Source organism: Microtus ochrogaster, unplaced genomic scaffold (assembly GCF_000317375.1).
Source record: "Microtus ochrogaster isolate Prairie Vole_2 unplaced genomic scaffold, MicOch1.0 UNK5, whole genome shotgun sequence".
Lineage (NCBI taxonomy): Eukaryota > Metazoa > Chordata > Mammalia > Rodentia > Cricetidae > Microtus > Microtus ochrogaster.
In genome coordinates, this window is record NW_004949103.1 from 724,577 (window position 1) to 735,437 (window position 10,861).

Sequence of the window (10,861 nt, forward strand, 5' to 3'; positions counted from 1 at the left end):
ACAGGGTTTCTCTGTGGCTTTAGAGCCTATCCTGGAACTAGCTCTGTAGACCAGGCTGGTCTCGAACTCACAGAGATCCACCTGCCTCTGCCTCTCTTTGTTTTTATTTTATTGATTTAACCCTTATTTTGATTATTTCTTGCCTTGTACTCCTCTTGGGTGTGCTTACTTTTTGTTCTAGAGCTTTCAGGTGTGCTGTTAAGTTGCTAGTAAGAGATCTCACCAACATTTTTATGAAGGCACTTAATGCTATGAACTTTCTTTCCTCTTAGCACTGCTTTCATTGTGTCCCATAATTGGATATGCTGTGTATTTATTTTCTTTGAATTCTATAAAGTCTTTAATTTCTTTATTTCTGTCTTGACCCAGCACTTGGAAGGCAGAAATAGGTGAATTTCTCAGAGATAGAGGGCAGCTTTGTCTACAGAGTGATTTCAAGGACATCCAGGACTGCAGAGAAACCCTGCCTCAAAAAAAAAAAAAAAAACCCGCAAAAATTTACTAATTTATTATAAATTGTTAAAAATAGTTAAGATATACAAGTTTATGGTCAATCATCATATAAATGATCAATTATTTAATGTGCTCAGAACATATTCATAGTCATGCTAAGTAAAAATGAAATTAATTCATTACAGGGACAATCTTAGAGGTAGAAACCAGTATGAGGTCTCCCAAATGGAGCTTTTTAGGTTAGCCTGTATCCAGGCTGAGGGTATGTACTTTGAAATGGAGAGTTTCGAACCCATCGTGAGGTCCAGGATTAAGGTCAAAACAAGGGTCAATATCCAGCCTTGTAGAGTATCCTCATAGCCTTAAATCAACCAACTGCTCTAAATGAGCCTCCGGAGTAGGCCTGCCTGGTGTACAAAGTGAGTTCCAGGACAATCAGGATTATTATACAGATAAACCCTGTCTAGAAAAATACAAGAAGGGAGGAAGGATGGATGGATGGATGGATGGATGGATGGATGGATGGATGGATGGATGGAAGGAAGGAAGGAGAGTGGGGAGGGGGACAGAGGGAGGAGAGAGAGAGAGAGAGAGAGAGAGAGAGAGAGAGAGAGAGGAGAGAGGAGAGCTTAGTAGAAGAAGGTTTCCAGGGATTTGGCTGAACAAGTAGCAGGCCAGTGGAGAATTTCCAGAATAAGAATTCTCAGCCAAGGGCTGGAGAGATGGCTCAGTGGTTAAGAGCATTGCCTGCTCTTCCAAAGGTCCTGAGTTCAATTCCCAGCAACCACATGGTGGCTCACAACCATCTGTAAAGAGGTCTGGCACCCTCTTCTGGCCTTCAGGCATACAGACAGAATATTGTATACATAATAAATAAATAAATATTAAAAAAAAAAAAGAATTCTCAGCCAAACTTTCTCTTAGCCAGTGGAAAGTCTCCAGTGCCTTTAAAGGAGACAGAAGAAAGCTGCAGTGAGCTCCCAGACCTAACTAGGGTACCCCTGAGTTAATTCCCACTGATTACCTTGTCCTGGTATTTAGTATGTTGCATGTGTGTTCTGGTTGATTCCAATTGGCCTCCCGCCTAGAATGTCAGACTATGTCAAGGCAAAACAGTTATGAGAAAGAGAGGGTGGAGACAGTGGGGGAAAAAATTAAAAAAAAAAAATGGTGGCCAGGAAGGTTTGTCCTGGGTGACTTGAGGGGGTAGTGAGCTCAGATTTCCCCTCACAGGTCTTCAGCACCATATGTTAGATTATTTAAGGCAGCTATAGGAAGATGAAAGGTGGAAAGAAAGAGGCTTTGTCTGACCTTAGGCAGGACCATGGTGAGGGGGGCCAGAATGCCTACAGAAGAAGATGGGATGCAGCCTCTTATTAGGGCAGAAATGACTTGTGTAGTCCTCATGAGAAACTGAAAAGTGTAGTCTTTCAGCAGGAAGCTGTTAAGACCCACTCTCATTTTCCTGTTCCATCTCTTGCTCCTGACTTTGCCCAGTATTCATTTACATCATAGGTGGTTAGGTTCAAGTTCAGCGGGCAGATTTTTTCTTGTTGTAATGTTTTGTTACTGGTTCTTTGCAGAAGCACTTCCCCTCATCTGAGTCTGTAGAAACAGGATAATTGATATATACTTAAATTAAGCTAAAGTGTTTAGAATCTTAGTCATCCTAAGACTGATTTGACTACATGTGAAATGACACCCCTGGGATGGTGAGAGTATAGGTCAGCATTGCAGAAGCATCTCCCCGCAGCAGACAACATTTGTGTCTTTGTTGTAGATAACCAGACTTCGGTGGTGCCAGTAACCGTGTGCTCTCTCCTTCCACCTTGCCAAGGTCACCTTAGATCTTCAGAACAGCACTGAAAAGTTTGGGGGGTTCCTGCGCTCTGCCTTGGACGTCCTCTCTCAGATTCTAGAACTGGCAACACTGCAGGACATTGGAAAGGTTTGTGTCTGGTTGTTTTCATTTGACCTGGGTCAGAGTACCTCAGCTGATTCCTAGTCATGTGTTGTAGGCACATTTACAGGTACAGCAGCTGGGGAGACTGCATCCCATTTTTCCCCAGTACTGCAGTGTGTGGGGATAGTTCTATTAGGTCTGTTACAGTGTGTCAGGTCTGATTACCACATTTTTTCATTTAAGGGTTTTCCTTATACCTCATTTAGTTTAGAATGTGTTGAAAAATGTGCTCACAGGATCCTTTTTTTCTCCTTTGACCTTTTTAAACAGAAAGGGACAAAACCAAATTAGACTGGCTCCATCCATAGCTCAGAAAGTAGAAGATCTGTGCTCATATACTATAGTTTTGAGTATAGTGGTCTTTCTCCAACCCATATGCTCATACCTACATCCTTCCAGTGCTAAAGCTTTTGCTTGATCTCCACCAACACATCTCATTTCTAGAATACTCCATGGTAAGTCAGTCAGCCATCTTCAGCTTGTATCTCCAAGTGAAATACAGTGTTGTTGTCCCAGGCCCTGCCAACTACACATGTCAAAAATCATTCATGCTAATATTCCTTGTATGAAATGGTATTGAACTTTGAAAGCCTGCCCATATCTGCGCAAAAGACTAAATTACCTAGAAATGACTTATAACACCGTCTATAGTGTATTGTTTAGGAAATGGTGATTAGGAAAAAAGCCTGCAGAAGTCCAATATAGATACTCTGATTCCTGTTTTTCTATCCTGCTTGGTTTTTTTTTTCCTTTTTACCTATTCTATTAGGCAACAGACTGTTTTACAATTTTGTCTCTTCATTGTCTATAGTAGTGCCTGAAGCTAGTAACATTTAGCGAACATTTGTTTAGTGAACAGATCTTCTTGTCAGTTCGAAAGTTGGTTTTGGTGGTCACACCTGGTAAGTTAGATATAATGGTACATACCTATAGTCCCACCAGAGGCTGATATTTGGGAAACTGTGGCAGGAGTTCAAAGACCACCCATATCAAAAACACATGAACAAGGAGAATTGTCTCATATACCTTATAACCTTCCTTCTAGTATGAGACGTCCCTGTCATAATTCCATGACATTGACAAATAGTTCTCATTTCCCACTGACAAGTAGATCTTGTTATTCCACACTAATTTTATACATAACTGAAATGTATTATGTGTGAGTTTTGCTTGTATTATGTATAGCACACTTTCCCCCCACATAATTCCTTACTGATCTGTGTTGTGTTTCCTCTGATTTCTCCTAGCTGGTGCTAGTTTTGAGTGATTTTATTATGATGAGCCTTGATGTGGTTTTCCCTTTAGCTCTGTTTGTACCTTTGATTTTTTGAGTTTCTTGGATCTGGGGCTTTGTAGTTTTCCACAGTTTAGAAAAACTGGAGCTATTTCCTGAAATATTTTTGTACCCTTTCCCTCACCCTGTCTCTTAATTACCTTCTAAAAACCTGTATTTGGTTGCTTAAAATTGCCCTTACCTTATTGTTACTTTTTTCAGGTTTTGGGTTTTGTTTTTCTATATTCATTTTTAATCATATGTATATATGTGTGTCTGTGTGGGTATGTGCATGTGAGTGCAGGTGTTAGCAGAATTCAGAAAAGGACACCAGAACCTCTGAAGCTGAGTTGTAGGTACTTGTGAGCCACATAATGTGGGTGCTGGGAGCCATCAGGTTATTTGCAAGACAGTATTCACTCTTTTTTTTAAAAAAAAAAATTATTTATTTATACAATATTCTATCTGTGTCTATGCTCGAAGGCCAGAAGAGGGCACCAGACCCCATTACAGATGGTTGTGAGCCACCATGTGGTTGCTGGGAATTGAACTCAGGACCTTTGGAAGAGCAGGCAATGCTCTTAACCTCTGAGCCATCTCTCCAGCCCACACAGTATTCACTCTTTTTTTTTTTTAAGATTTTTTTTTTATTGAGAAAAAAAAAATTCCGCCTCCTCCCAGCCTCCCACTCCTCCCACCCTCCCCCCACTCCTCTCCCCCTCCCTCTCGAGTATGAAGAGCAGTCAGGGTTCCCTGCCCTGTGGAAAGTCCGAAGTCCTCCCCCCTCCATCCTGGTCTAGGAAGGTGAACATCCAAACTGGCTAGGCCCCCACAAAGCCAGAACAAGAAGTAGGATCAAAACCCAGTGCCATTGTCCTTGGCTTCTCAGCAACCCTCATTGTCCGCCATATTCAGAGAGTCTGGGTTTATGCCCTGCTTTTCCAGTCACAATCCAGCTGGCCTTGGTGAGCTCCCAATAGATCAGCCCCACTGTCTCCATGGGTGGGTGCACCCCTCTTGGTCCTGACTTCCTTGCTCATGTTCTCCCTCCTTCTGTTCCTCATTGGTTCCTAAGTATATCCCCAGCAGCACAGACATTAAGGGCAACATTGAATAAATGGGACTTACTGAAACTGAGAAGCTTCTGTAAAGCAAAGGACACTGTCACTAAGACAAAAAGGCAACCCACTGACTGGGAGAAGATCTTCACCAACCCCGCAACAGACAAAGGTCTGATCTCCAAAATATATAAAGAACTCAAGAAACTAGACTTTAAAATGCTAATTAACCCAATTAAAAAATGGGGCACTGACCTGAACAGAGAATTCTCAACAGAAGAAGTTCAAATGGCCAAAAGACACTTAAGATCATGCTCAACCTCCTTAGCGATCAGGGAAATGCAAATCAAAACAACTTTGAGATATCATCTCATACCTGTCAGACTGGCTAAAATCAAAAACACCAATGATAGCCTCTGCTGGAGAGGTTGTGGAGAAAGCAGTATTCACTCTTAACTGCATTTCCTGCCCTCTTTTTAGGTTTATTTGTTTTTAATTACTTTATCTACTTTTTCTTTCATAGTTTCTCTAAGCTTTTCTTTCCCATCTGCTTTACTATAAAATCCCATCCATTGTGTCTTTCCTCATTAAGTCTTTATCACTAGAAGTCTGATTTATATCTCCTTAAATATCCTGTCTTTTTTTAACCTAAAAAGTATTTATTCATTTGTGTGTGCATGCACCTGCCGCATGGAGGCCAGAAGAGGGTTGGAAGTCCTCTTCTATCATCTTCTCCATCTCCTTCTTTGAGGCTGAGTCTTTTCCTAAATTGGACACTCCATTTTTTTCTGCTGTGCTGGAAGCCAGAAAGTTGAGCAGTCTTATTTCTTCTCTGCTTAGAGTTAGGATTATGGGTGTGCACAGGTTACCCGGCTTGTTATGTGGGTGCTGGGATCTCAATTCTAGCCCTCAATAAGTGCTTCTAACCTCTGAGCTCCTATTTAACTGTTTTAAATAAATATTTTTCTCCAAAACCACAGAGAAACCCTGTCTCGAAAACCCCCCCAAAAATTTTTTTTATTAATTCTTTGAAAATATCATGTAATGTATTTTGATAATCTTTACTCCCAACAGCCCCTTTTATCTCCTCTTGGATTCCCCCCTACACCTGTTTATCCACCCTTAAACTCCCCGTGTCCTCCACTTTTAATTTAAGGATCCATCAACTCCACTTTGCATTGTTCATGTACTTCCTAGTGTGAGGCCATCCACTGGGATGTGGCAAATCAAACAGGCTCTATGCTCTTAAAGAAAACAGATTCTCCTTCCTTCAGAAACCATCAACTGTCTATAGCTCCTCAGCTAGGGGCTTTGCTTATGAACCTCTTTCCACTTCCCACTGGAATGCTAACTGGTGTGATCGTCTGGGAGTTCACATTGCAGCAGTTTGATGGAGGAAGGCCATTGGTTAATTAAATAAAGAAGCTGCTTGCCCTGATAGGTTAGAACGTAGGTGGGAGGAGTAAACAGAACAGAACGCAGGGAGGAAGAGGAAGTGAGGTCAGAGACTCGATAGCTCTCCTCTCGGGGGCAGACGCCTCAGAGAGACACGATGCTCCACTCTTGCGGGCAGAGGTGAGAGCTCTGCTCTCTGAGGCACATGCGATGAAGCTCCGACCCAGGATGGACCTAGGCTAGAATCTCCCTGTGGGCTACAGCAGATTATTAGAGGTGGGCTAGTCCAGGTGCGAGAGTTAGCCTAGAAGAGGCTAAATAGAAATGGCCAAGCAGTGATTAAATGAATACAGTGTCCGTGTAATTATTTCGGGTAAAGCTAGCCTTCCGGGCAGCGGGGTGCTGGGGACGCAGCCCCGCTGCTCCTATTTCAATAGCAGTTCATGTTGCTTCGCTCTTTGACTCATGGTTCTCATAACCTTTTTCTGTCCTTGCTCTGAGGTGGGCCTTGAACCTTGGGAAGGGTATGTAATATAGCTGCTCCATTTGTGCCTGAGCTTCATTTTTTATAAAGTTGTAATTAATAACTGATTTAATATACTTTGCTAAATTTACACACACACATATACTAAAATTTTCTCAATACTAGGTTTTTGGCTAATTGATTATGTTTATTTTTGTTATTGATTGAGTTTTCCTGTTTCCTTTCCTGCTTACTAGTCTTAGATTGGATGCCTGATATATTGAACTTTTCTGTTGAGTGCTGGGTATTTTTTATTCTGTTGTCTTCAGCCATCTTAGGGGATGTAGTGCTGTTACATGAAACCAGCCACTCTTCCTGGTCTTGCTTTTATAATTTGTCAGATGTGTTCATTATTCTCTTCTCCTAAAGGAAGTCAGACCTAACTGAACATTTTACCCAGTGCTTGTCTGCTGGTGAGAGTAGGATTGTTCCCAGCCTGTGTGAGTGTCCCGTGCTGCTCCTTCCGTTCTTCTGATGATCGTTTCTCCTGGCTTTGGGAGCTTCTTTATTGTCTTTGAAGTACTCCCTCCCAAGATCTTGTGATCTCTGGACGACTTGTCTTCTTGGTACTATATCCTGTGAGATGCAGTGTTCTTGGGGTCTTTGAACTCACTACTCGCGCCCTCATCCCCCAGCTTGGCTTCTGTCCCCTTGTTGTATCACAGCTTGGGAATACTCTTAAGATCCTTATCTAGGAATATCCTAGGGCCTTTCTAGTGTTTCACCTTTCATGATCACTAATATTTATGACCTAATGTCCTGTATCTGAGGAATGTGGTGTCAAAGCTGGAGTCTTTAAAATACATTTTGGGTCATTTCAGGCAGAGGAGGGTAAATGCAGAAATGGAAATCTCTCAATATTACATTGTGATGTCTGTGCTAGTGATCTGGTTCCCTATAACTCTGGAGCTCCCAGAAGGCCAGCAATTGCATTCTTTATATTTGTAGCACCTAGTATCATTTCAGTGGTGCACCGAGAATTATGTGCAGGCTGCAGTGAGTCTCATTGGCAGTGACTCTCACAGTGCCTTAAGCATTCTGTTCAGCTGATTACATTCAGGGATCCACAAATGCAAGGCTTTTGACTCCTTTGTACATTTCTCAGTGCCTGCCCTGAAAACAGAATGGATATAGATACTTGATTAGTTACTGAATGATTGAGTGACAGATTTGGTGAATAAATGTACAAGAAAGCAATTGTAATATAATTGTAGATACAAGAGATTGATTTAAAATATTGCTCTGATTATCTTTCTCTAACAGTTATACAATTTATATGGAGATTGTCTTGTTCCCAGTTGGCAACAGTAATCGGTCACCTGTGAGTCACTTAATGCTGTACTCTTCCTTTCAGTGTGTTGAAGAGGTCCTTGGATACCTGAAATCCTGCTTTAGTCGAGAACCGATGATGGCAACTGTCTGTGTTCAGCAGGTGAGTATTATTTCCTGTCCTTTGGGATTTGTGCTAACACTTTCAGGTGAAGCAACAAAACTTAGTTTAGTTTTAGAAGCTGGTGCTTATTGTGTGATATTAGGAAGGGTCGGGTGTCATTCTTGCTTGCTCTGTGATTGGGACTGTGAGGGGGCAGAGGGCATCAAAAGCAGCACTGGTCCTCACTGCTTTGCCTGTGTTTGCTACCTCATCTCAGTGGACCTATATCTAAAATGTTCATTTTACTAAGAATTATAGAGAATCCCTGGCACAGTGACACCACATGGTGGGAATCTTCAGATGTATAGGGATTCACAACAAAACTTTCCATCATATATTCCTGCTGGATTTGCTACTGGGAAAGGAAAATCTTAAAGGGTGTTTACTTTGTTTTTGTTTTGTTTTCCTTTCTTCATTTTATTAGTGGTATGAAGGATTGAACCTTATATATTCTAGGAAAGTACTCTGTCACTGAAACTTTTTAAATTTTGAAACATGATCTTACTAAGTTACCCAGGCTCACCTGAAACTTGCAACTTACCATTTCAGTCATGTCCATCCTAACCTCTGTCCATCAGCTAGGATTACAGATAGCCCTGTCCTGCTCATATTCATAAATCTATATTAAATTATATTATAACAATATAAAATATTGTTTCAATTTTTTCATTCTAGCTATTGAAGACTCTCTTTGGGACAAACTTGGCCTCACAGTTTGATGGCTTGGCTTCCAACCCCAGCAAGTCTCAATGCCGAGCACAGCGTCTTGGCTCTTCCAGTGTGAGGCCAGGCTTATATCACTACTGCTTCATGGCACCATACACGCACTTCACGCAGGCCTTGGCTGATGCCAGCCTGAAGAACATGGTGCAGGCGGAGCAGGAGCATGATGCCTCGGGGTAATAATTGTGGTGCAAATCTGTCATTGATGTCGCAGAGATGAGTAATGTATAGCCCTGCCTTGAAGGCTGCTGGCTGAGCTATGTTGTAGTCTGCCATCTAGAGGTGGCAGGCTGGAGAGAAGGAACCCAAGCTGGCTGCCTGTGAAGCATGATTTCTAACTTCCAAATCCTGCCCTGGACTAGAAGTGGATCACATAGGGTCCTCACCTATTGAAAGCATTTGGTACTTGAAAGTGTTCTTGAATGGCGGACATTCTTTATAGTAAGGTGCCATGTGTCAGTGGTGGTTTGTTCTATGACACAAAAGACTGCCTTCAAAATGGTATAATGGTACTAGTGTTTAGAGGTATTGAAAGTCACAGAAAAGTCTGGGGTGTGTTATTTTTGATTTCTACATGAATTTATTTTAATCTTTCTTATGCCAGAATGTGGAAGTCCCGCCCACCCTTCCTTCTTCCTTTTAGGGCCTTATATGCTGGCCATGTATTTTACCACTGAGCCCCCATTATGTCCCTAATTTGAGATGCTATTCTATGTAGTAATGGTAGTAGAATCCTTATTTTACTTTTTATGATGACCAGACAATGTTGGAATCAAGGAAATATTCCTATTCTGGGCTTTATCTTGATGCTTATGTGTGTACCCATAGTTCCTGTTTTGCTGTCTTTCCAAACATTTTATGACATGGGTATCTCTCTATGTTGCTTAGGTTGATGTTGAACTTGTGGGCTCCATCAGTCTTCCTCCAAGAAAACCAAATGATATATGTAAATTACTTACCTTCCAGACAGCTCTCACCTTTCTTTTAAGCCCTCTTAGAGAGTAGACTGGGGAGTGAGTTTCCTGTAACAGCAAACATGGGTTTGAACTACTTCTGTAGTACAGCATAGGTGCTGCACAGCTGCACTCTCAGATGAGTCCTGTTATCTCAGGCACATGCAGCCCTTATACCCAATGCCCTTTCCAAGTCTCATTTTGACATGTTCTGATGATTTGAACATAAAGTTGAACTGTTGGATGGCTGAGTACAAAAGAGATTATTAAAAGGTATTTGTTGTTTCTGCTTTTGGTCATTTTGCAGGTGGTTTGATGTACTCCAGAAAGTATCTGCCCAACTGAAGACGAACCTCACAAGTGTCACAAAGAACCGTGCAGATAAGGTGAATGGCATTGCAGCTAGAGGTGGCATGTGGGCCATGCCACAGGGATGCAAATGGAGCTCGGCGCTTTCTAGATTGGTTGCCAGAAGCTTTTAATTGCAACAGTGGTTTCTTTCATTTTTTTCCCTATAGAATGCTATTCACAATCACATTAGATTATTTGAGCCTCTTGTTATAAAAGCTCTGAAGCAGTACACCACCACGACATCTGTACAGTTGCAGAAGCAGGTTTTGGATTTGCTTGCACAACTGGTTCAGCTGCGGGTCAATTACTGTCTGCTGGATTCGGATCAGGTTTGTCTCTATGTCTGATAGTCACCATACCTAGCTGAATACAAATTACCCTGAAAAGACGCTGTCCCAAGTCTGTACCATGTTCCAGTTGGGTTAGGCTTTAGAAATTTCCATATGTTTTCCACATCTGTATACCTACTCACAACTCCAAAACAAGGTTTTTTTTTTTTAATTTACAAGATATAATTTAAGATTTATTCTGGTAGGATGGCATTTATGCAAAATTCATATTTCTTAAAAATTGATGATCTTCAGTTAGTGCTGGTGGTGCTCGTCTTTAATCCTTTGCCAGATAAAGGTTCTATGGTGATTCACCAACCCCGCAACAGACAAAGGTCTGATCTCCAAAATATATAAAGAACTCAAGAAACTAGACTTTAAAATGCTAATTAACCCAATTAAAAAATG

At 41.5% G+C, this 10,861-nt stretch overlaps 1 protein-coding gene across 2 annotated transcripts in view; it reads left to right on the forward strand.

Annotated features, from left to right (window-relative positions):
* The window catches only part of Htt (huntingtin), a 138,320-nt gene that overhangs the window by 67,147 nt on the left and 60,312 nt on the right, over positions 1-10,861 (forward strand). For both annotated transcript variants that reach the window (XR_001229382.2, XM_005365914.3), the window contains exons 29-33: positions 2,291-2,401; positions 8,020-8,097; positions 8,773-8,996; positions 10,081-10,159; positions 10,292-10,453. Coding sequence is in view for 1 of the 2 variants with exons in the window: in XM_005365914.3 (XP_005365971.1) it covers positions 2,291-2,401; positions 8,020-8,097; positions 8,773-8,996; positions 10,081-10,159; positions 10,292-10,453 (654 nt within the window). In the remaining variant the exon portion in view is untranslated. The remainder of the gene's footprint in view (positions 1-2,290; positions 2,402-8,019; positions 8,098-8,772; positions 8,997-10,080; positions 10,160-10,291; positions 10,454-10,861) is intronic.